Source organism: Colletotrichum phormii, assembly GCF_030913505.1.
Source record: "Colletotrichum phormii strain CBS 102054 chromosome Unknown BDP81scaffold_38, whole genome shotgun sequence".
Lineage (NCBI taxonomy): Eukaryota > Fungi > Ascomycota > Sordariomycetes > Glomerellales > Glomerellaceae > Colletotrichum > Colletotrichum phormii.
This window is the reverse complement of record NW_026851480.1, coordinates 147,056-172,269: the sequence shown is the minus strand read 5'-3', so window position 1 is coordinate 172,269 and position 25,214 is coordinate 147,056. Positions and strand designations below refer to the sequence as shown.

General features: G+C 51.4%; 6 protein-coding genes across 6 annotated transcripts; 4 read left to right on the top strand and 2 right to left on the bottom strand.

Moving 5' to 3' along the window:
* The first annotated feature begins 70 nt into the window (after positions 1–70).
* BDP81DRAFT_155234 (uncharacterized protein) lies at positions 71–500 on the top strand. The gene has a single exon (XM_060581945.1). It carries the CDS (start codon positions 199–201, stop codon positions 430–432), a length of 234 nt encoding a protein of 77 aa, XP_060438176.1. The 5' UTR covers positions 71–198; the 3' UTR covers positions 433–500.
* Positions 477–3,979, bottom strand: BDP81DRAFT_400523 (ABC transporter; the record flags this gene model as incomplete). Its single annotated transcript, XM_060588702.1, has 3 exons — positions 477–535; positions 595–3,551; positions 3,828–3,979. The coding sequence occupies 3 exons, from the start codon at positions 3,977–3,979 to the stop codon at positions 477–479; spliced, it is 3,168 nt and encodes a 1,055-aa protein (XP_060438175.1).
* Positions 3,980–11,135: 7,156 nt separating this feature from the next.
* Positions 11,136–13,722, top strand: BDP81DRAFT_361379 (uncharacterized protein; the record flags this gene model as incomplete). Its single annotated transcript, XM_060586423.1, is given in 5 exon segments — positions 11,136–11,548; positions 11,656–12,016; positions 12,287–12,780; positions 12,976–13,351; positions 13,368–13,722. Coding segments are annotated over 5 exon segments (1,995 nt in total), but the record flags the coding sequence as incomplete, so codon positions are not given.
* Positions 13,723–15,586: 1,864 nt separating this feature from the next.
* On the top strand, positions 15,587–19,604 carry BDP81DRAFT_334966 (cytochrome b5-like Heme/Steroid binding domain-containing protein; the record flags this gene model as incomplete). The annotated part of the gene is made up of 8 exons (XM_060585806.1): positions 15,587–16,095; positions 16,194–16,557; positions 16,611–16,628; positions 16,842–17,597; positions 17,751–18,591; positions 18,647–18,919; positions 18,980–19,231; positions 19,294–19,604. The coding sequence occupies 8 exons, from the start codon at positions 15,587–15,589 to the stop codon at positions 19,602–19,604; spliced, it is 3,324 nt and encodes a 1,107-aa protein (XP_060438173.1).
* A 1,471-nt stretch (positions 19,605–21,075) lies between these two features.
* On the top strand, positions 21,076–21,731 carry BDP81DRAFT_334991 (uncharacterized protein; the record flags this gene model as incomplete). Its single annotated transcript, XM_060585811.1, has 2 exons — positions 21,076–21,241; positions 21,316–21,731. The coding sequence occupies 2 exons, from the start codon at positions 21,076–21,078 to the stop codon at positions 21,729–21,731; spliced, it is 582 nt and encodes a 193-aa protein (XP_060438172.1).
* Positions 21,732–21,775: 44 nt separating this feature from the next.
* BDP81DRAFT_386764 (pyridoxal phosphate-dependent transferase) lies at positions 21,776–24,964 on the bottom strand (the record flags this gene model as incomplete). The annotated part of the gene is made up of 5 exons (XM_060587014.1): positions 24,892–24,964; positions 24,400–24,815; positions 24,064–24,346; positions 23,277–24,014; positions 21,776–22,913 (listed from the first exon to the last, which is right to left on the bottom strand). The coding sequence occupies exons 1-5, from the start codon at positions 24,957–24,959 to the stop codon at positions 21,776–21,778; spliced, it is 2,643 nt and encodes an 880-aa protein (XP_060438171.1). The 5' UTR covers positions 24,960–24,964.
* Between the last annotated feature and the right edge of the window lie 250 nt (positions 24,965–25,214).

Below are 25,214 nucleotides of genomic sequence, written 5' to 3'. Positions count from 1 at the left end.
GCTACTTTACTAACACAAAGGTAGGATCTGGAAATGACGAAAGCGTCAACCAACCTCAGAAGTCGGCCAGGGCAGGTGCTGCGTCTTGAGCTTCGATACCGTAAACGTAGAACAAGGCCAATAACCAGTCATCGGTTCTGTTCCAATCTCACAGAAGTCATCACATTACATACATCAGGGAAACATCTTGAAGTGTCTATGGCTTGTATTGCCGTCTATTTACTCTTTCTACTCTCTTATTCTTACCCCCTCATTCCCTGTCGCCAGGAACCTCTCTCACTCGCGCGCGGGATCCTCCAATCCCGCAGCGAGATGGGTCATTCCTTCATCCGGCGATTTCATTTCAAGGGGAATCTCATGGGTGCTCGTCAAAGAAATCATAAACAGGCCCGTAACCATGCAACCCGCGTTACCGAAAAAAGACTTTTGTAAGGCTCGTGACAAATGGAAAGGAAAGCGATCTCGTGGCGACTGATTTACAAGTCGTCCTCGTCGGAGAAAACCTCCTCACCACGCTTGCGGCGGGCCATACGGTCTAAAGCAGGGAGTTAGTATTTTGTACGTAGTATTAAATAATGGATGGATTAGACTTACCCTTCTTCTTCTTGCGGAGCTCGGAAGACGACAACTTGACCTTCTTCTTGGTGCTGACGATCTTGTTGCCCATGGCGTCGAACTTCTCCTCCTCCTCAGCGTCGTCACCCTTGAGACGGGGACCAGAGCCCTGGCCCTGAACCCAGTTGTGACCGGAAGGAGTCATCTTGCCGTCAACGACGGCCCAGACCTCCTCAGTGATGTTCTTGGTGAACTCAGCAGAGTGGGTAATGATGATGACACCACCCTCGAACTTCTTCAGGGCCTTGGACAGGGCACCGAGAGAGTCGCGGTCGAGGTAGTTGGTAGGCTCGTCAAGGACGATCAAGTGGGGGCGTTGCCAAGAGCAGGCAGCAAGGACGACCTTGACACGCTGACCACCGGACAGACCACGCATGCGAGAGTGAGAAACAAGCTCAGCATCGAGACCGAAGTTGGCGCAGTGAGACTCAATCTCCTTACGGACCAGAGGGCGGAACTGACCGGAGGCGAGGGCCTCCTTCATATCGACATCGGCAACCATTTTCTGGTGAGAAGCCAGAAGCTCGTTACGGGGCAACCATACGTTGTCGGCGGACATCATGGGAGTCCAGCGCTCGTTCTTGAGGCCGACGTTGTCACCAATGGCGAAAGAGCACTCGTACTCGTAGGAGTTCTTGAACTTTCTGCGGGAGTTGATGCCGATGATGCGGCGCTGGGTACCCTCGATCTTGAAGATCTTGTTCATGGCCTCCTCATCAGCGTCGGTGATGATCTTGTTGGCGCGATCCATGGTCTCGCGATCCTCACCAGTCTGGAAACGCCACTGGATGTACTCTGAGGGGGTGCTGTCCAAGTGGTTATCGATGTGAGCGAAAGCGTGCTGCTTGATGTAGGCGATACGGATGTTCTCGTGCTGGTAGATCTCACCAATGGTGGGGATAAGTTCACCAGTAAGGACGTTGATAAGGGTGGACTTTCCGGCACCGTTGGGACCAATGACAGCGATACGGGAGCCAAGGGAGCACTGGAAGGAGATGTCGGAGATCTGGGGCTTGGTGGTACCGGGGTACTGGAAGGACATCCTGCTGGCACGCAGAATGGCCTTGGCCTTGGTCTTGACACCCTCGAGGAAACCGGGCTCGGGGAAGGAGAACTCCATCTCGGAGTCGGAGAGCTCGTAGTAGGACTTGGCAGCAGGGTTCTTCTTGACGAACTCCTTGAGGTTACCACGGTAACGCTTAAGCTTGAAGCGCTCGTAGTGGACGATGTGCTGGCAGACGTTGTCCAGGAAGCCGGAGTCGTGGGAGACGATGATGGAAGTGCAGGGGGAGTTCATGAGGTAGTCTTCGAGCCACTTGACGTTCTTCACGTCCAAGTGGTTGGTAGGCTCGTCGAGAAGCAGAATATCGGGAGCCTCGAAGACGGCACGGCACAGGGCCAACTTCATTTTCCAACCACCAGACAGGGCAGAGATCTCACCCTTAACCATGGTCTCGGTGAAGCCGAACTCATTGAGCTTGGACTCGACATCAGCCTGGGATGTGGTGACACCGGCATCGGCAAGCTTCTTCATGGTCCACTCGATGGTGGTCATCTCAGTGTCAGCAGAGTCCAGGTCGTGCTCGACGAACACGGTCTTGACCTCGGACTGCTTGGGGAAACCCTCGACCTGCTCGTTGTTGATGGCACGCATGAGAGTAGACTTTCCGGAACCGTTGGGACCGCAAAGACCGTAGCGCTGGCCACGCTTGAGACGGAGGTGAGTCTGGTTGAGAAGAATCTTGGCACCGTAGGCAAGGGAGAAGGTGCAGTTGCAAAGGTCCTCACCCTCCTCATCATCAGGGTCGACCTCGTCCGCCTCGGCGGCACCGGGGGATGCGCGCTTGCGGAAGTCATCGACAACCTTCTGGGCATCCTCGTCACCAACGATGACGGAGATGTAGGGCTTGAGGGCCTCAGTCCAGACGGCGGACTCCAATTCCTTCTCGTCGATGAGCTGACCGGCGATGTTGGAGGCGTACTGGAGGACAACGTCGAGCTTATCGGCCTTGGCCTTGGACTTGGAGGGGATAGACTCCTTGAGCTTGGGGAGGACAACCTCCAAGTCGGAGTCGTGACGGACCTCGGGGATCTTGCCGTCAACGACGTTACCGACGCGGATGATAGTGTCGAGAGCCTGCTTGGTCTTCTCACGGGCCTCGGGGTCGGCCAAGTTGTCGTAGTTCTTCTGGAGACCAGGCATCATCTTGGGCAAGAAGGGAGCGACAATGTTGGGGTCGTCGACGAGCTTGCACATGTTGTCGACAATGACGGCGGCCTTACGCTTGATGGCAGTCTCACGCTCGGCGAGACCACGGTCAAGAAGGGGAACCATGAGGGCAAGAGTGGGCTCCTGGACCTCAGTGACGAAGGTGGTGGCACCGAGCAAGTGAACGGTCTCGGGGACGTTCTCAGGCTTGGCGATACACTTGATAAGCTCGGGGATGAAACGCTCGATATCACGGTTGACAATGAGCTGGCAGAGAGCCTCCATGGTCTTGTAGGCACGCTCCTTGACCTCCTTCTTGGTGTCCCACATGGACTCGGAGATGACGGGGATCAAGTCGGGAACGCGGTAGCCGACCTGGGCGGGGGCAGTGCGGATGACAGTCTCGAGGATATCGAGAGCAGCCATCTTCTCCTGCCACTTCTGGGCCTCAAGAAGGGACTTCTTGACGGGGGCGAAGACACCCTTGACAGCGTTGGGGTTGATGGCCTCAGCGATGGCAAGAGCAGCAGCGGTGGCGGCATTCTTCACACCGGTGATCTTGTCACCAGCGGCGGCAAGGACATCGGGGAGAAGGGCGACGAGGAGGGGCTCGACGTGGGCGGAGACCTCGGAGTGCTGAGCAATAGCGGTGATGGCGACAGCGGCCTTCTCGCGGGCAGCAGCATCCTTCTTGTTGTTGAACAGCTTGCGGATAGACTCGATGGTCCTGCGGGGAAAATCCTAGTCAGCGCTGATGCTCCAGAAAAAAAAAATGTGTGTGAACCGAAAATAACTCGCCGCTGAGTGGCCAGCGTGGCTGGTCGCTCAGCGTCGCAGCGGGTCGGTGCAAAACGCGCCCGAAGAGGCGAGGGGAAAAGCAAAAAAATCTGAAATTTTGGAGAAATTCCCAAGGCCGTGGACACGGTCGCTTGAGGCGAAATCTCACCCCCCAGAAGGAGTTTTGCGGTGTGTGAGCAATGGAGATTGTGCAGTGTAAACTTACTTCGTAGGAACATCCTGATCCTCAATGCGGCCGTTCATGAAGGAAGCCAGGGAGCTGGAGGACTCCTTGATGTCGGCAGCCTCCTTGGAGACGGTGAGCTTCTGGAAGAGCTCATCCAGGACCTTGACGGACTGGGCGTTCTCGGAAGACATTATGACGGTTGGTATTATGTTGATCGGGAGGGTGTTTGTTGAGATATTCGTGGGGGGAGGAAAACTCGCGATTCTTGAACGTCTAAAGCGTCTAGATGCGAAGTCTATACTCTATCGTGACCGAAAAGGACGACTGAGAAACCGATTTGTTGATTTTTGGGAGGTTGGAAGGCCCGCGAGAAGAGACAAACGACTGGAGGATCGTAGTTCTTCTGCTCTAAATAGCGCTTCGGAGGTAGTCTCTGAACTTCTTGCGAAGGCGGGGTCGATCAGGGCGAGATTCGCACTTGATAAACCGTCGCAGACAGGACGTGGAAAGAAAATCAAATGATTGAGTGGATATGCGTCTGGAGGAAGACGGATAACCAGGAGGAGAGAAGAAAGGGAACGGGAGGCTGAGAGAGGAAGAGGTTCGAGAGGAGGAAGAGGAGTAAAAAAAAGATTGTGAAAAAGGATGAGGGCGGCGGGCTGGGAGTTTTTAATGTCTAGCGCCAAAATTCAGAGCCTGGCTTGTGTTATCGCTCTTCTTTGCCCCCCCTCCCCCTCCAGTGCCTCCCCCCTCCATTTGGTGCCTGGTCAAAAATGTTCAGCGCCTTACGCAGTATTTCCCCTTCGTCCCGCCGCCCGCCCACCAAAAACTTTTTTATTTTCTCGCTCCTTCCTTCACCAAACAGATTAGCAGAGAGTGCTCAGTGCTCGCTGTGTGTGGCCCGGCGTGTCACTTCTGGCCCGGCGACGGCGACGCTAGCGGCAAGGGTAGCCCCACCACAGGAAAAAAAAAATCAGAAACTGCGGAAACCACCCCTCTTCCCTCCCCTCCTTCCCTCCAAGACTTGTCCAAGTGTCTCCTTCTTGCCCTGCAAATGCTGGGTGCTTGCCTCGCTGCCACCTGCCCTGTGCTCTCGTTGGGTGTATTGGTTGGCCGTGGTTGGGTGTCACTATGTTCCACCCCCCTGGCGACTCATGTCTTATCGGAGGGGTTAACTCTCTTATCTGACCCCTCGCTAACCCCGAATAGGTTATCAAGAAGGGCGGTGAGAGGGAAAATGCCCGTTCATGCACCAATGCATTTTCAGCCATTTGTGAGGCCCACGGACACTTTGCCATTTGCCTTGGTTGACGACGTCTCTCTTTTTTTTTTTTCTGGCCACAGTGCTCAGGCCCAGTTCCTGACTCTGATATTCCGACAGTTGGTTCTGTTGAGATGTACACACCTGGGGTCCCCAGTCTCTTCAGTCGGTCTCAGAGGGGACCTAAGCTGCTTCGCTCATCAGAGGTCATGGAGCGGAAAGGTGTCAAGAAGACCTTTAGTGTCCTTCCCCTAGAGGCCCGGGCTGTTTTCACGGAGCAACCCTCCGAAATATTCCCTTGTAGTCAGATTCGTTCTTGCCTTGGTCACAGCAATTCCACCTCAACCAAGCCTCGGGCCATATCGGCATTCTTGTCTTCCAGCCTGGAAGTCTTCCACGTGTCTATGTTGCGATTCGTTACAGATTTGATATCAAGTGCTGTCACTACAGATGCCCCACGGTGGCGGATATATCCACATCGTCGCTGAACGACCTTCACGTCGTATCTCTAGTCAGCAATCTCACCTCTCTGGAACCTCCACAACAGGAGCTGAGATGGAGTGAATGCCGGCTGAGTGGCTCAATCCACGATAAGCCCTGCCTTATCCCGTGCGCTTAGCGTAGTATGGGGAAGAGGTTGAGAATTGAGGACGAAGTACTGGTAGGCATGGAGCGAGAAGGAGGAAAGGGGGTGAGACGGGCATCGTCCATGTGTAACCCCCCCATCCCCTGTCGTTTCCAGGCCGTCTGAGTCGTCTCGGCCGGGGATGAACATCACATCCCATCCAAAGACTGTAAGTATGGAGCGTGAAATGTCAGTTGCAGTACGGAGTACACGTGTACGTGGGTAAGCACCTGTAAACCAAAGTCTCGAAGCGACGAAGATACAGATAGAAATTACATCTCTGGATTTATTGCGCCTCGGCTTCGCCACCCTAGTCCTCCCTTTTGCCTTGAGGCAGGAGCAATATCCGAACCGGTAGGTACCACTCCTGCGTGAGCACATGCGAGGTACCGCGCTACGTACCTTCATTGTAGAATTTTGGCAAGACCGGGAAGGAGGTTGGCTTTCCCATAGGAACGTCCCTGAAATATCGGGCAAAAAAAAAGTCTGCTGTTACAGGATACGCCGAAGTTTAGTAGAGCAAGGTGATCATCATCCCAACTCTAGTTTCATCCGACTGATTGTTTCTCTCATTTTCTTCTGTTCCTCTCCCTTTTTTCTTTTGGCATAGAAGCCGGGTTCTGGCTTCGCTGGCGTTCCGGGCCACTCGGATCGTCCCTTTTTGCCACGGCCTGCCCGATTCGACCTTGATTCATTGAGACGTCGGCCACTGACTGGGTCCGAGTCCATCTGGGTCTTTGTCCCGCCCCCAACGCCTCTATGCGTGGCTGCTAGGTGGCTTATTCCAGAAAGCGGCGACTGGATTGGCGGAAAGAAGTCCTTAGAAGGCTGAGGTTCCTGGGATAGTGCTAAACTGATTGTCTAGGCCAGGCTGCGAGGTATGCAGGAGGTCAGACCTCCGAGGCTGGACGGATCGATAATCTGCACCTCTACAGACGGGACCTCATGTATGCTGTTGGCTTCTAGATGCTCGAAGTTGCGGATGTCACAATGCCATGGACCCCAACTATCTCGTCACCGCTGTTCTGGCATCAAAGTCGGTGGCTATGGAAACATCCTGCAGCTTTACCAAATTGGCCTTGCAGCGGGAAGGTCCAGCGGGAAGGTGAAAACAGCCCGCTGTAGCCGACGATATTTCTCTCCTCGAGTCTTCGATGTCGTTGATATTGAGCTTGAAAGCTCGCGTAATCTGTCTTATCGATACGTTCAGGCCACCAGCTCATCGCGATGGCGGGGTGATAAGCCATTGATTGCGATTGCGGCGTTGCGCTCTCTCACCACTCCACAAAACCGTGGGGCCCCGTAGAATTTTCTCTCGATCCTTCACCAAGCCCGTCATTTCTTAGCCCGGGCAACGACACCAAAACGACTGCAGGGGCCGTACGCCCTCCCGCTTTCTTGGCCGCCTATCTGGTAGCCTGGATAATGATGGCAGATACGGGCTTAATCCCAATCGACATGCGCTCATACACTGGTTATGGAAAGTTTCGGGGATGTCCAACATGAGCTTTCACATGCTTGAATGTTTACCCTCCTCCTGCCAAAAACTTTCTTTGTACCCCCCCAAAAAAAAGTTGAATCTTCCAGTAAAGTGGTATTTACCAGGTGGCTCCTGCCTCAGGCCAAAAGTGACATTTGATGCCAATTTTTGTCGCCCCACTCACTATCAGCTTCGGCTTTTCTTCGGGTACCATCACCGAAATGCCAATCCCCAATTGGTTCTCTCTGAAAGACCAATCCCAGGTCTGACACTGACGTTGATGTCGCGAACTGCCCTCCATCTACTCGGCATGGCCGACAGAGTTTGGCGTCTGATGTCGCGGTGCAATCCGAAGACACGCCTCTTCTAAACTCTCGTATCCCTTTTTCGTGTTTCCCGGAATGGCTAGGCTCGGCCCGTCCATCCTCAACGCAGTGTTGGCATCCCTCAATCACTAGTAAATCGCTCTGGCAAGCTGGTTACCCATTCTCGACATAACGGCACTGCCGCCTCGATTAACATAGGTAGACTGATTGCGTACCATTTCCATCACGGTCATGACGTTATTCTAGTAGCGATGTCGAGTGGCACTACAAGAGTCATTGACCCTCCACATTCAAGGCGGCAAGACGTCAGCAACCTTACTGATACTTCTCAAGTGCAGCTCCGAAACCTGAAGCCGACCCTCCCTCCAATCTCGATAACCGCCTTCTAGCGCAGCAGTCGCGAGAATATCATTCAGACACGCAAGAACATTAGTTCTCGTAGGACATATCACAGAACTTACATGTGCGTAGAAGTCTGATAAGCAACGAATATCGCTACAGATTGTTCCCCCCGGCGAATGTGCACGAGGTCCTACGGCGTGGGAGCTTACTCTGCTATTGGGGTCTCGCCATCAACCGATGCTACACATATTTCGGGGAGAAGGAAGGACAAAAGCACATGCTATTCGTGCTGACCTTGCCTGCGATGACCGGCCAAGCTTTGAGAGGACTACGCACATCCACATTCCGTGGTAGGGTGTAAATCGGCCAATGGGGTTCATATCTTAGGCCGTGGTCTCTCCTTCACGGCTTGCTCTCGGAGACGGCCGCAAGCTTTATTGGGCCTCCGGAGTTTGGCCCTATTGGTAGGTGTGTATGCGACAAGTATGATACCTTGCGCGCCAACATATCTTTTGCTTCGGATTAGAGGGCTTGCGCGTATGCCGCTTATGAAGTTTTGATTCTGTTGGTCGCTTAAGTATTACATCATTCGCTTTGCTCTATGCTAGTGACTGAGACTTGGTAATTGGACCGTCAACTGGCTGTCATGTAGATACAGTTACCATGTGACGCCGTGACTTGTTCACCTACAGCATATCAATTTTCAACTATTCACTACACATCGCGGACTGGATGGGAGGGTTTGTGGTGGAAAATGATATCACTATGCTATATAGAGTGGGCACTGTGTTGTATACAAGCAACTCTTCTTCTATCGACTAGAAGTAGATAGCCTAGCGATCCGCCTTGAGGCACCTAGTGGCCGAGGACAGAGCGGTCGGAGCCGCGGCCCGGACTTACGGCCCCACCTCGCCGCGAAACATTGAACGCGGCCTGCCAAATGTCTTAGCCCAGTCCTCTCAGACCATGGCAGACGAGGCTACCATTGTCGTTTCCAACGATGTCGTCTGTAGATTACCGAGTTAGCACTGTCACCATCATAGTCTTGAACTTCACATACTCAATTCGATAGAAGTCGAAGTCCATCTTCCGCCGCAGTTCTTGCAATTGCATTTCAAGGTAGACCCGTCGATCCGACAAGTCCTCGCATGGCAGGTTTCTGAGTATTTTCCCCTAAGAACCCAGCGGTATTAGCGTTGTGGCAAGGCAATGTGATACACCATCGGCGATGGCAAAATTGATGCTGGCTTACCTCACACGGCCCTCAAGTTTGCCGCAAGAATTCGCCAGGCAAAGGTCTAAGTTGAGATGGCCAATTTTCCAAAAGCCCAGTTGGTCACGGCAGGTTGCATACAACAAGGTGAAGTAGCGGTAGTTGATGGTAAACGAGTGGCAGGTAGCCGAGGCTCCACCCCGGAGGAATTCGAAATCCTGAGGGGAGTTGCCGGTTGGAGAGACTTGAACTTCAGTCGTGTTTGGGCTCCTGATCGCGATGCCTGCTGCAGCGGTGAAGGCGAGGGATATCGCTGTCGCAAACCTGATGAGGTGAGCGGCGCGCATCTTGCGGAAGATAGATAGAGTCCGAGTTTGCCGGATTCGTGATTTGAATAGAGAAGGACCTGAAGTCTAGGGAAGATGGCATCTGGACTCCCATTCTGCGAAGATCGAGTTTTTTAAGTGTGCCGCCCACCAGCTGATGCAGTGAAGATGTTGTCGAGAGGATCTCGAGTCTCGTTGCGTGCGAGCAAACAATTTCTCGCCGGAATCGACATCGCAATTTTGTGAACAGAGGCGGCGAGTCTTCTCAACTTGCCCACCCAGGAATCCCGGGGCCACCGGCTGGCCTCAAATGCACGACCAACAAATTCAGGTGGATTGCAAGTCTTGGAAACAAACATCGTGCGCGGCGCAACTGCATAGATCGGAATACGAAGTCGCTTTTCGACCCAACGCCACGAATGGAAATGATTTGAGTTCATTCGAGATGCTTCCCACCCAATGAACGGTAATCTCGCCAGTATTTGCACCAGAGTTACTAATCATTCAGACTCGGGCCCATATCATGCTTCAGTAATATGGGACTCTCTGACCCGAGAGGGGACTCAGGCCAAGCACCTCGAAGTTGAACTCGAGATGCTGTAGACAGCCTGCTCCATCCTTCTCAACACCAAGGCCACGGGTCTGAGAGCTCTTGGTCTTGATGAATAACGTTCACATCAAGATTGGTGATCCCTACGCCGGTCGAGGAGGGAAATCACTAGGGCCAAGGTATGATGGAGTGTTGGGCATGAATGTTGAAATCTTATCAGGCATGATTCATCGTGTTACGAAAATAATTTCCATCTACAAACATTGTTCCGGGGATATAATGCCCTCACTGAATCCGCACATTCAAGTTTTGCAATCAGATTCGACAAAAAGAACGTTATCTTGCGAGGCCCATGATCGATCTCCAGTTCCCATCCCTTTAGACTATTCAGGAGCGTTACACGAGAGTATGATACTGCTCCCACAATGATGGATAATGACTTTATGCATTGTCCATAGAGGCCTCCCTTGTTTGGTAGGTTGAACGGGTCGTCACTAAGTAGTCGCTTGCACAATGCGACAAACATTATCCAAGGGGTCATTCATGAGCCGATTTTGGATCCATATACTAGAGTGACTTGCTAGTCCTTATGTCATCACTCAAGTAGCAAGGTGCTCCGGTAACGTATTGTTTTCGCTCCGGTATGGTTTCCGAAAACTGAAATGGCGAGGCCCAGTTTTTGACCAACTCAAACAGTTATAGTATATCACCCATCAAGTCAAAGAACTTCAGGTTGACCAGTCCTTTCTGTATTTCCTTCTTGGTTTCCGGTTTCTCCCTGAGGGCTCCTCGGGAAGTCCCACCGTAAAGTCAAACTTCCGTCTACCTCTACATGTACGATCCTTCGATTGGCTCGACTCGACGACACGATGTCTCGTTCTAATCTCACATCGACTATCTGGGGGATATGGTATCCCGAATGGGACACAACCAAAGAAGCCTTGAAGAACGAAAAGACGCCAATACCAAAACCACACTCCAGGGTAGTTGACCGTCTTTTGTACTCTGAGAGTTGCCAAATGTGTTGGATCTCTGAACAGTCGGCAGAAAAGGTGGATCTGGAAGGCGGTATGGGCACTTACAAACGACCCCTTACATACCACTTCTGAGAGGCCGTGGGCTCTGCCCACAACCTCCTCCTTCCACCTCAAGACGCAGCAATAATAGACCATTATTGACACTTCGTTCCAACCGTACGGTTGCCCTGCTGACGTGTATACCAACAAAATGAGAGCCATGGGGGGGCTTCGTACGTCAGAATTCAGAGCCCTGCAAGACATTGATGCATATCGACCAACCCGTCGCATCTTGGATCTGGTATTTATCGATGAGAAGGACGGAGTGGACCGAGCCGAAGGCGCCGATCCAGGCGTTGATACAGACGCAAGCGAGCAACTGTTAACTTTAATGGACAATTTGACACTTGATCCATTGGGATCTTGGGCAACCAGTGACTTTGTCAAAGTGGATGAAACAAAGTGGTTCAAACTTTTTCGAAGAGAGCGATGGTCAAGCTACAAGCACACGGATCCCAACGGGCTATCCATCGACATCGACGACGACGCCACCTGGGCAAAGCTGGGTAGGACCATCGAAATTGCAAACAGAATTCTGACAGAGGCGGTCAGTCATGAATGGTGTGTTCTTACGTTAACACCCCACATGACGAGAATCAGAGGCCTGAATCCTTCGGTCGGAGAAGAATTCCTGACACATTTGCATTTCACTGACGCTTATCCGCCAGGCTAGCAAGTTTTCTCAAGCAAGATTCCCGTGAATTTCGACGGGATGTCAAAGTAGGGGCCAAACTTGGAGCCCCTCGAACTGGTACCATCGTCCGTGTGAAGCCGGTCAGCCCCGACTCCCGCCTTAGTCAAACAGAAGCTCGGAAAGTTCTTGACGACATCGCCGACTGTTTCTTTTGGGGGTTTTATCTCCGAGAGGAATATCCTGGAGTTATTGGAAAGACGACAAGGTACATTAACAAGAGTGGAAAGCAGCTTAAGTGGATGTGTGTTGGTCTCGAGTACTTCCAGCCGTTGTTTCAAGACAAGACGTTCCAAGATCCTGAAGGCCGCCAGGCGATAATGATGGTAGCCAAGACTGTGAGTTACTTTCAACACGATACTTTTCTGGAGCTACTCGGTATTGACCACTTTCTTTTGGCCAGATACTCCATGAATTAATGGTAACATGCCATGATCTTCTTTTCGTGGGATCATAATACTAAACACAAAGAGTCTAGCATGGTATATCTGGCCATATGAACTATCGCGAAAAGCAGTCTCAAAATGAGCCCATCTTGTCATATGAGCTTGGAAGTACAAACCAAAGCCTTTGTCGCGCAAACTCTCGCTTACCTGGCCACGACAAAGTTCTGGGACGAGGAAAGGTGGGCAGAAGCGGGAATTTCCTGGGAAATGTCGTTTTTTGGATTCTCCTTAAAGGACACCAACATTTTCTGCGACAATCGCTATTCGCTCCACGGCATACGTGCCCCTTGGCCTGCTTTCTGCTTATCAAGCTCCGGCCACATGGATGTTTACGATTACTGGTCTATCGAGGAACCATTCCAAGAAAATCGGTACGGCATTCCGGCCATCAGTCTTTGTGCGATGACAACGTCCGATTTCTGGGAGACACATGTGCCGAAGTACGGATACAAGGCACTGAGATACAAGGGGCTCTGTGTTGCTGAACAGGTGTGGGAGAATAACTATGAGCGTGCCACACGAACCGCACGAGCCAGGATTCTTGACGCCCCTTACTCGGAATATGGCCGCCTCGATGTCGGTTTGAGAATGATTGCGCGCCGCTTGAGATTAAGGCGAATGGAGCTCCGAAAACTGAGGCCATGGTACAAGGCAGAGTACACCAAATGGCATGCTACTATATATGCCGAGACTCAACAGCGAGCCAAATTGATCGCCATTGGAAATCATTCCAAATCCCATCACGACAAACATGAATCTGAGGTTCGGGACTTGATCAAGAGCATCCTGTTTCCATACGATCAGCGTACCGATCTCACCAAAACCAGCCCTCGCAACAGACCGACATCGAGATTCCTCTTCCAGGCATACGCATATCTGTGGCTGGCAACGCTGCCCGCCAGGAAAAAGCCTACACCGTTCACTGACCAGACCTCGAGGACACAGTATCCTGAAAGACTGAGCATACCCAAGTCCGCTGGTGGCCAGGAGATCATTGACCTTGTGACTGAGCGAGAACGCAAGCAGTCAGCACCGACGACCCAATACCTGTACAATGCCAACATCCTGACCCACGACAAAGAGATGTGCATGGCTAACGCCAGACTGGCATTTTTACGATGGGGGGTACTCGGAGATGTGTCACACGAAGTGGCTCAGGGTTTCAACGAGGACTGGCGCGATGTGAGAAGAATGATTGATCAATACCCCTATAACCATGAGTGGTTGGTGTTTGATTTTAGAGACTTGCCCGGGTACGTCGAAAGAAACACTGCACTGCCCTATAGGGGGTTCGCAGGTTGAGAAGCTTCCCTTGAAAAAGCATGACCTCAACGATGCCGATCTCCCATCGTGGGCCGTAGCAAAGCCAGCAATCGCTCCATCGACAGTCCCGTCGCGAGGCAAATCAGCCAAGGTCTACTCTCAGCTCCACCACTACCATGTAGGCGAGATTGGTGATCACCAACGCGTCGGGAGCGGAGTCAAGTGGTTTGTTCACACGGCCCACGATGATGACAGGTATTTGATTTACGACTTCAGTGGGAGGCAGTCTAAACATGGATGGGACGCTGTCACTCGAGAACAGTTGACAATGAGACCAGATCACTACAGCTTTAACCTGAGCAGAGTCCTTCGCGTGGAGGCTATCGGCCGGAAAACCTGTGAAATGTATATGCAAAATGGGCCCATTGGACAAGTTATGCAGCTCATGCACACAGAAGATATCAGACTTGCCAATAAGCGAGACGCCTTGTCATGTGTAGCCTTTGGTACGCACGTTTTTGATCTGACAAGTAAGTCTATTCTTGGCTTGAAGCTCTCAAGACTTGCTCGAAGGCTCATGCGCTGACCTCTAAGACTGTCTACTGCCGCCCCACTTGAAAGATCTACAGGTGATCATCGAGTCGACGACGACAGGCAATCCTCTCATCGAGGCAGTCAACAGAGGATATCATCCTGACGTTATCATCGGCCTCCTTCGACCTTACCAGATTGGAATCCGGTCGCAAGAATTGGAAAGTACCAGCATCTATCTGTCAAGTTGGGATGTTGACGCAGGGTGGAAGCTCTTAGAGGCCAACTGCAGTTACACTCCGTCTCTGTCTTTTGCTCAAGCTGCTAGAAAGGGCAGTGCGACTGTGGCTTCAAATCAAATTGTACAACCAATCCAGAAACCGGCCGGCACGAAACGCAAGAAGACTGGGCAGCCTCAAGTGCAGCAAAAGACCGCTGAGGCCATTTTTCTTAGCCATTTTTCACTGCCATACCAATTGGCTGCCGGCGTGAAACGGACGGGCTCGCAGTCTCCGGTGCGGTCATACAAAAGAATAATCATGGAACCTCGTGGCTCTGCTGGTGCCTCTTCTTCGGCGCCTGGAAGTTCACGCGGGACAAATTCAAGCGGGACAGAGAAGCCGACTTGAGACTAGGAGTGGAAGGTGCCGGAGTGAGGACGATGGCAAGAACGCAAGTGAAGGTTTGAGACTGGGTTGACGAGGGAAGAGGACTGGATTTGATAATGACTTGGCGGTATTTTTTTGGGCATGCGCTTGAGATTTCATAGTTCACTTTTATCTTTGATTTATAGATTATCCATTTTCGAGCTGTATTTCTCCATCCGAGAGCTAGACTATCATGGTCCAGTCTCATAGAGAAATGTCAAACTTTGCTACATCAAAATACCATTTTCATACTATTGACCATCAAAGAGCATTGAAACTTTGGGGATGCACTGTCAGGAAGTTAGAGAATGGTGCATCGCGTCTACTACACAAGGTTGTGTGGTAAACATGGCCCCATGACAACGGGAGAGTCACTAGAAGACTTTCTCTCCCACTCTGAAGTTGATTCGCGATGCAAGTTAACTCCGACCACCATGCCAATGATCTCCTCTTGACACATCCGGACGAACCCAAGCCATCTTCATGCTATCGTTCTCAAAGAGTACGCAGTGCTGTGTCGCTTAATCCTGTAAGGGACCAGGACCTTGGTCACGGATTCCATTGGCGCCACAAAAAGCAATAGGAAGCCCACTGACCCCTTGCCGAGGCTTCCTTTGTGAAGGTTCTTTGTGGCCGAGACCAAACCTTCATGAATCTTTGGGTTCCCGCCCAAACCTTTTGGTTACAATTGTCGGCCCAATCTGAGATTACACCGCTCAATTGTTTTCAGTCATTTGATAGAGCGTTTGTGTTTCACGGTCGTGTTTCCATTTTGATCCGATCTGTCGAAGAATCTGAGCTCTGTGCTGTGTTGCAGGTCTCTCACTTCAACTCTGTGACTTCATTGAACAAACTTCTAGACTACTTACTCATTGCTGAGATAACATGATGTGAGACAGGGCGACTTTGGACCTTTCGACTGGTTCTTCCAGTGCCCGTTTAATACTTGACTTTTTCTTGTATTCGGACGTAAACCCGCCTCAGGAATCCATCGTTCTCTCGCATACTGAGCATCACCAGAATGGCTGATTCTTCAGAAAGTCGCTGGGAGAAGCATTATGGCGTTGGCGAGACACACCCGCCGCGTCAGAACGGCCTATCATGGATGGACCCGATCTTCCCCTTCATTGACCCGCAGACGCTCGAAATCAACGAACCGCACCCCCAAACGATTCCACAGCCGGTTGCTTCTGAGCTGGAAGAACTTCTTCTTTCGGAACGACAGCAACTTGCGTGTTTCTCCGGATTGCGGACCTGGGAAGCTGCGGTGCTGGCAAAGACGGAAGCCTACACTGCAATAGGGGAGGGACAAGCTGTGATTGGCAACGAGATACAAGTCTCCGAGTCGTCTTGGCTCCCTATTTTGTCAAGAGACCGTTGGATGATTGACTTCACTGCGCCCCCAAATTCATCCACTAATTGGTCCGGATCGCAACTCTGGAGTGCGCACGATCCAATCATTTGGGCAGTTCTCAGAGAGGCAATACAGATTGCCGATAACATCTTACGGAAATCCCTTGAAGGAGACTGGTAAATACACATTCCGAAGATACTTGATATCATAAGGTACCTTAGGCAAGGATAGGGTATGAATCAAGACAGAGCTAACATTGCGCCTTTTATTTCAGGCTACAATCTCTGCTCAATCCGGATAACGTCGAGAGCCATAAAACGACACACTTATCAGGTTCGAGTGAGGTCGGTAAAGTCTGGAGAATGAAATCATCTCCCGTTAGTCGCAAGCCAGCGAGAGAACTGATTCATATATTGTCATCCCCTTCCCTTGTGAACAGAATATATTGGGCATTCATTGACAAAACAACATTGAACGTCTATTCACCGGATGCAATTATCCAGGGATTGACGGCACATCCCGATAGTGAGGTAGGGCCGATCACGGTCTTCATCAATATCCTTGGCCTGAAGACGCTTCTAGATGCAGACACCACCCAATCTTCGAAAAGAGCGGCGTTGGTGAATCTTGCGGACACTGTGGGTTTGCGACGTCGCCAATCTGCCACTTACTAATGCGCTCATTTCTACAGCTAGTTCATGAATTGACGGTAATCTCCCGTCAATCTTCGGTGTTCTCTGAGAAGAATTATGTCAGGATCAACTAACTTTGGGCACATTCATTACAGCATGCGATCGGCTTTCACGCTCTAACCAGCGAAGCATGGCAGCAAAAGCTAGGAATTCCGAATTACAATTTTGAGATCGTAAGTTATCTTGATACTCCACTCGAAAGACTTGCCGATTAAAATAAACTTCGTCAGTTCGGCCCACTGGAACACCAATGCGAACTCGGGTGGTCGTTTGAAAAACATGCATTTGGAGGTTCTGTGGTTGGACATATCCCCACACGCTATGAAGACTCCCACACCACAACCTTCGCACCATTGATTCTATCCATCACGAAGTTTCCCTATATATCTGATCCTGCACTCACCTATGACTTTCTTTTGGATAGCCCCACCATCCACACGCGCTGGCCTATGCCGTCACTTTGGCACAATTCTTTATGTTCCGAGGCTTTCTGGACTCAGACCGTTTCCAAGTATGATTATTCGAGCCTACAGGCACCCAAAATGCTTGAGGTTACGAGGGAGCATGGAAATCAAGCCTGTATGCAACCTTGGATCTGCGCCATAGAAAAGTCAGCTCGTTTCAAGGAAGAGTTTGTCCCTCAAAACTTTCAGGCCGATGCGCTCAAGATGTCAGCTAGGAGTTTACAGAGCAGGCGGCTCAAGTATCAAAGAATGCGTCCGTGGTTCAAAGACACGTATGCAATGTGGCAGATGACGCCCTACAGCCATTACGATCCTCGGCACGAACTTTCACGTCTCATGAAAGTTCCGTTAGCTCTCAGGAACCATCGTCACGAGTTTGACACAAGTTGCCTTGCAAATGCATGGATTCATCCACTGCGCATGGGTTACAATCAGTACGATGTACTTGAATATGAAGTTTCTCGACAAGATTTTCAAGCGCGCATTCTTGACGAGAACAAAACGCAGTGGTTCTGGCGGGCTGTAGGATTCCTCCTGCAAGCCTCATTGCCTGCGCGAGTGGAGGAAGTCGTACCAGCGAAACAGCCAAAACGACTATTGTCGAATCCATGGACTATGACCCAAAGTCTCTCTCTCGACCAATCACAACAAAACGACGTCCGGGAACAAATTGAGATCGCATTCGCAGAACGGTGGATCTACCCGCCGATCAATTTACCTAGGCGACACCTGCTACATCCCAACGATCCATATTTGACTCGCGAAGACCGCCACAGCTGCATTGACTTAGCGCAGACCGCATTCGAAACATACATCTCACTCTGTATTGAGCCAGATGGGTTGCAAGACGCCTTCGTAGACGAATGTTCGAGCTTGAGAGCCCAACTGGACGCCGACCATGTACACGGTTTTACCTCGTGGCTTGACTTCCGCTTCCAAATGCCTCAGTACCCCGGGCACACGTACGACCTTAGGACACTTTCATTGTTGGACTTTCATCGGGCGGGTGTGAACTCTGAGAACTCCCAAGACAAGGACATTGGAGACAGAGCTGCCGAGATATTCCATGGGGAAGACCCGGAAAAATACCCCTCGATAGACTTGCCGGCTTTTGCGAAGAGTGGAATCGTCTCTGTGCCTTCTCAGTCAGGTGAGAGTTATCAGCGATATCATCTACCTTACTACACAGTCGCCGAGCTGTACGATCACGCGAAAATGCTCAAAGATGAGCTCATTCTGGTCGAGAATGGGCACCACCTGGATGTTCACAAATGTTCTGCCATCTGTCAGTCGCTTGAGCTTGAAGAGGATGAACTACCTGAGTTCACCAAGCCCAGTTTCTATGGCACTCAATTGACTGATTACGCCGTGGGGTGTCTTTACGAGGCCGACGTACCTTCCTTGCCCTTGGGGCGAGTAATTCGAGTCTTACGGGAAGATGACATTGCCCAGTGTGATGGAACTGGTGGGGATCCGTTATGGATCCGCATACATAACAGCGTTTTTGATATTACTCGTACGTGGGACTGCAGACACAGCACATACTTTAACTGGCCGCTGACATCAAATAGACTTGAAGTGTGTATCGGAGCCGGGACTAAGGAGACTCTTGGCGAACAACCCCAGTGGAAATCCATCTCTCGAATTACTGCAAGATGGGTATTCCCTCGAAGAAATCAAAAAGTCTCTGGCACCTTGGCGGGTTGGTATGACAGCCAAAATCCCAGGTGCTGTTGCCGACAAGCATTTCGTCAGAACCTTCACGTCCCAATCACTAAGGAAACACGAGTTTAGAGAGACAGGGATGTACATAGCGATCGAGAAGAAAGTTTACAACATCACTGGTAAGTCAAAAGATCGCCGGGGCTCAAGAATAAAGCGGGTGATAACTGATCGTATGAAAGACTATGCCGAGACACATCCGGGAGGGCTCCAGTGTTTGGTCGAAAATGGTGGACGAGATATTACAGATCTCTTCAATCAATACCACCAAACAAATCGCAACCGGGTTCTAAAAGGTCTGCAGGAGTTGTACATTGGCAATCTGATAGAGCAGCGACAGGAATTTGCAGATGACGATGTCGAAAGTCTTGCCAACGGCAGGCCCGTGCTTCCACATGAGATCAGGTTCGGCAGTGAGGTCTACTCGGTGCAAGGTGAGCTTGAACGATCTTTTTACTCAACCGAAATTGCGAAGACATGCTCACTTATGGAGCAGCGCTCAGAGAGTCAGACGAGTATGAAAAGTTCTCCGGACTCGTGGATGACCTCTCCCCTTACCTTGGACTCGATGCCACTGAGGCCTTACAAGCAGAAGAATACGACGACGGGCCGCTCATGCGATTTGCTTGTCTCAGAGGATACATTGTAACACATGTTGAAGACATCGGCTATGGTCTCCCGGAAATTGAGTCGGAAGAACTGAGAATGTTCGATGGACACACCGATGTGGGTTACGATATGCAATACGACGCATTTGTGGCTTCAGATGACTTTGTCTATGATATGACATGTGAGTTCCCTTCATAGTGTCTTCTATCTTCAAGTACACCTCACAAGGTTCTGACTCGGGAGAACCCAGCTGCGATGCTCTACGGATCTTGCAACCCGATATACTCCAAGTTTGAACCCTTCCTTGGAGGTGTCATAACAGACGAGGAGTTGAGAACGTACTTGAACACCCATTGTGAAGATCTTATCTGTGCCGTTCTGGTACGGGAGAAAAGACAAGAGGACGGAAGGCGCATTGTTAAATGGGATCCAAGGAGAAAGGTTGCTAGTAAGCAGATTCTTGCTATCAATTTCGATGACCTGTTGTTGACCCCTCTTCCAGCCCGATATAAGATGCCTATCTGGACCAACCGCCCCAGAAAGATTCCGAAACCTCCGGCAGAGGACGAGGTTGCTCCTCTCATTAGCACGCGAGAAAAGGCGAAGGAGACCTCGAAGAACAGAGATTTTGAGACGAAAGACGTCTTCGAACCCACTCCGACGCGACAATTTCTTCAAAACTTGATCAACCAACTTGACCCAGACCAGGTCAATCGGCCCAGCTTTGCGACGGAACTCGGAGAGCAAGAAACTCGAACCAGCGTGGTCAGTGACACCAAGGGCAAAGCGCCGGTGGGTAGGGCAAGTAGTCCAAAGTCGCGGCAGTTGAGCAGATTGGATTCTGATCTCAGACGTCGCAAGGACGAAAAGATAATGAGGGAGATTGCTAGGACATGGCAGGAGGTGATTGCCTCAGATGAATCAACCCTCCCAGCCGGCTTCTTTCAGGTAGATAACAACGCCGAGCACAACAATGGCATTACTGTTCAGGATGAAGTATTCGAGAAAGGAGAAAGTAGCGCTCAGCAAGACGCAGCTCCGCCGGGGATGTCAAGGAGAGCACTTGAGGTCACCAAGAAGCGCAAGCTTGTGTTCGAGATTGATGATGGCCCGCCGAGGAAACGGCGATAGACATTGCTTGAGTCAAAGTTGCGAAGTTCGATATGGTTCTTGATTTCGTCGACCTCCCAAGGATTTCGAATTATTTGTTTTGCACCGAAGCAGGGTGGGGTTTGGATATTTCTCACATTGATGGGGTGTGGGATGACTACCTGTCTTTGGTTGTGTACCTACATCAAACATGGTTTCTTAGAACAACGCGAGTCTACCTTAGTAGACTTGACCCCATATACCGAGTCTTCGTTACCATTGCAATGTGTTCATCTTGAGCGTTTAAAAAGACCGCTCTACATAATATCATCCACGGACTCGGCCTAGATAGACCCCGTACTCCACTCCGGCCGGCGCAAGCATCGGCCTAGTCTTACCTCTGAAATGGTGTTAAGTGATGACAAACCATGACGTGATGGAGTAGCGCTGTCGTCGTTCTCGTCAAGGTCCGTCCAACAGCGACATTGACATTGCAGTCTTTCGTCCTTAGGGTTTACACATAATCACAACAACCTCGCCCCTATTGCAACGCCTGTACTCACAAAGCTCACACGGCACAATGTCTTTCATGCAGGAGCTCGCGTCTTGGATGTCCCCAACATCGTTGACCCTGTCCAGCCCACCAAAAGCGGGAGACGCGGCCCCAACCACCGACCAACTCGCGTTTCCCAGGGATGGTGGTAAACCCGCTGTAATCGCTTTCCTGCGGCACTGTGGATGCCCATGTAAGTCAAGACCTCAGACGATGGGCTTTACTTCTGTCGGATCACCAGGGACACTCACATGACTGATGAACTAGTCGCCGAGAAAACATTCCTCACTCTTCGCGATGCAGCATCCAAGCATCCCGAAATTACCTTCATCACCGTCTCTCACTCGTCAGGTTCGCACACGCAGAAATGGCTGTCCGAAGTCGGTGGCCCCGGCGATAAGAACCCGGTTCAAGTCCTCGTCAACGAAGAACGCAAAATTTATGCCAAATGGGGACTCGGTGCATCGAATTTCTGGCATGTACTCAGTCCTTGGGCACTTTCGGATGTGTTCAAGGTCTCTCGAGAAGAGGGAATCGCCAATAGGCCTACGGAGAGCGGCAATAGGTGGCAGACTTCCGGTGCGTGGGCTGTTGATGGGAAGGGCAAGGTGACGTGGGGTGGTCCAGCCACGACTGCTTCCGAGATTCCCGATGTTGAAGAGGCAATTAAAACGCTGAAATAATGTATGTTCAAGTTGGTATTATTTATTTTTGAAAAACGTCAAATTCAACTTTCGGCAGCTCCAGCGGACCAGCCCTGAACCAGACCAACAAACTTCTCAACCTCTGTTGCTTCCGTCGCCCACGTCGTGAGTAACCTCACCACAGCCTCATCGTCCCCACGCTTCTCCCATACATAAAAGATGAAGTGATCCTGCAGAACCTTGATCAAGCTCATTGGGAGCACCGCAAACACCTGGTTTGTCTCCGTCACGGCGTGAACCGAGAACCCGGCCGTCGCGATACCACTCGACAATGTCTCGGCGCAGTAATTGGCTAACCGTGCGAGATCAAAGTAGAGATCCTCTCTGAATAGTTCGGCAAACTGCGTGCCCATGATTCTGCTCTTGGCTAGCAGTGAGCCGTGCTGCTTGACGTAGAACTCGAACTCGGTCGCTAGACGCGCATCCTTTACGACCACAGCTTCTCCGAGCAACGCTCCGTTCTTTGTTCCTCCGATCCAGAAGATGTCTGTCAGCTCTAGGATATCTTGGAGCGTCATGTCGTTTGACTTTGACGCCAATGCTGTTCCGATGCGGGCGCCGTCGAGGAAGAGTATGAGTTGATTCTGTTCGCACACCTGCTTGATTGCAGCAAGTTCGTCTCTCTTGTATATCGTCCCAATCTCCGTCGCATTAGAGATATACACCAGCCTCGGCTTCGCCATGTGAGGGAAGTGCCAGTTCTCATCCACCGCGCGTTGGATGCTCTGGGGCGTCAACTTGCCATTGACAGGCGCAACGTTGATGATCTTATGCCCGCTGGCCTCCACAGCGCCAGTCTCTCTTGTGACAATATGTCCCGAGCTCGCGGCAATTGCAGCTTCGTGGGGTCTTAGACATGCCGCGATGGAGATGGCGTTGGCTGATGTCCCGCTAGGGACGAAGAAGATTCCAACATCATCGCGACCTAGGTGCCGACGTATCCGTTGCCTGGCAAGGTCGCAGTATGAGTCACCGCCGTATCCGGCCTCTTGAGATGTGTTGCCGGCGAGTATGGCTTTGAGAAGTGCCGGATGAGCTCCTTCGCTGTAATCGTCCAGGAAGCTGTAGCGGGGAGTGGTCGTGGGATCGGGAAATTGTGAAGGCATATCTGGCTTTACGTAGGCGATGAGACGAATAACAATTGGAAAATAGAATGAGTCACTAGAATCACGAGAATCTAGTCCAGTTTCCCGGGAATTCTATATAGAATTCCCCATCCCCACCGAAAAGCCCACCGAAGCTTTCAGACGATGACAAAATCCGAGCGTTAGTAATTAGAATGTTAGTCAGTGCGAATACGGTGGGTCGGTGCTCAACAAAAAAAGCGTTATCAGACTTTCCCGAAACCACGGATGTCTTGGTCCTCGAAATTGCCTGCAAAAGTTGACGGCTACACACGGCGTGACAGCGGATAGGTGCGGGTTGACAGTCCGGGGTTCCGGTGTTCGGGGAAAGCATGAAATGTTTTGGTTGACCGTGCAGTAGGCAATGCGCGGGGAAGATGTGGCCCAAGACACACATCACGGGGCCGTAGTCGAGGAGATCGTGCTGGTGGCATCCATGGAGAAGTCTATGAAACTCCGGTAGGTCTCGACCATAGAGTCGTCGAGGGGTTTGGGGTACGTGAGAACCTTTTGCGATCTTGGCTTGAGCGGTACCCCGTTGGCCGTGAGGTCGTTTGACTGGTCGTATAGTTCTGGATACTTCGCGTAAAAGGCTGGGTCGATCTTGTAGTACGATGCACCTTTATCCATGTTCAACTGCTTGAACGCGGCACGAGCATGGGACGGAGACGAGAAGAGAGTGGTGATATCCGGGGCGGGAAGACTGGCGGGGGGATCCTCGGAGTTGTTGCCGGCACCGGATGACATGGCTGCGATAAGGTCCGTCACCCGGACGTAAACCATAATATGTGGTGCGTCGCTTATCAGCTCAGACATGACGGCTTCCACCACGTATCCCGTGACGGCGTCACAGAAGATTTGGTCGATAAGGGGGTTGGCGGCGTGGAGCTCTATCAATCTATCCCGGATCAAGGGGAAGGGTATCCAGTCTATCACGCGCGGGTGCGGATGCTTCAGTTGCGTATCGGTTGGCCGATATCGCTGGTGTAATTTTTGGAATGTCGCGGGCGAGGGGTAGAGTTGCCAGGCTGTGAGCTCGATGATGTGGAAGAAGCGCGTTTTGGCGTACCATGCCATGACATCGGGTCGCGTCATGCTGTTGAACATGGACAGGACCATGAGAACTGGTTGATATATGCTGAGAATACTTGTCAGTCTTGCCTCCTTGCGACATGTGGTCCTCTCACCTTTGCATCGATGGTTGGCTGGCCGGAATGAACCCATTTGCCGCCAGCTTGCTTTTCAAAAGATGCTGAAGGAGCTTGATGTGGTCTGAAAACGGCGAATTTGATACGGGCATGTCCTTTCTCAGCGCCATGCTAGACTTTTGAGTTGCAGCCATGGCAGTCAAATATGGCTCTATCCCAGTTTGGTACTCGAAGCTCCAGATATTCGGGATCTGTGCATAGAAGGGGCTAGTTCCGGCGACGTTGATGAGTTCCGATGTTAGGAATTCATCTTCAGCCTGGCCTACAACACCATTAGTTTCCACTCGATGAAGCTCGAGATCTTGCACGGCGTACCTGATTCAGATTGATGGGCCAGCGGCGGATCAAAGTTTAGCGATGATGTGTCAAAAGGTGCCAGCTGCATAGATGGCCCTGGAAAAGCGGACCCTCCATAAGCCTGCTTGTGGTTGTATGTTGAAAGCTGTAACGACGAGTCTTCCGTCTCTTCGACCCCTACATCCCCTTGAGAACCTGTATCATTCAAGGTCTTGGATACAGAGTCACTCAACCCCTGCATATTGGCCAGCAGTCGCGACAACCTGGCCTGAACATCGACGAGCTGCGCCCGCAGCTGCCTATTCTCGCGCTGAAGCTCTTCGATTCTCAAATTGTCGGACTTCTGGTCGGTGTTTACTCTGCTACTCAACTCTCTCATGCGCTCCGCTTGTCTGCGACGGAAGGCCTGCTGTGATAGACGGTTGCGCAGTCGTCTAAGAGAGATGCAACCCCTCGTCAGCGGTTTTGGTTGGGAGGATTGGGCCGCTGGAGTTGGCTAAGTCCACCTACTTTCGTTCTTGCTCACTCATCGAAGAGCCCTTGTCTTCCCCGTGGGAAGCAGACCTGGAAGGCGGCATGCCGAGAAAGTTGTCTGTTAACTCAAAGCTTTCAACTTGGTTCACCAATCGTTGAGTTTGTAGGAGGGAAATCGCTGACTTATTTCTGTCGCACTAGACTTTCTCTCAACCTTACTGGTGCCGTGGGGATCCGTGCCTGCGATCGGCCCCACCACAGTTCGGTGCTCCGGGAAAGCCGTCACGGTGGCACCACAATGAAGTCTATGGACTCTTTAGACTCGACCGGCATCGCTCATAGTAAAAGGCCTGTTTTAA

Excerpts from the sequence above, each read along its gene's own strand:
- BDP81DRAFT_155234 (XM_060581945.1), top strand. The coding sequence starts at position 199 with ATGGCTTGTATTGCCGTCTATTTACTCTTTCTACTCTCTTATTCTTAC.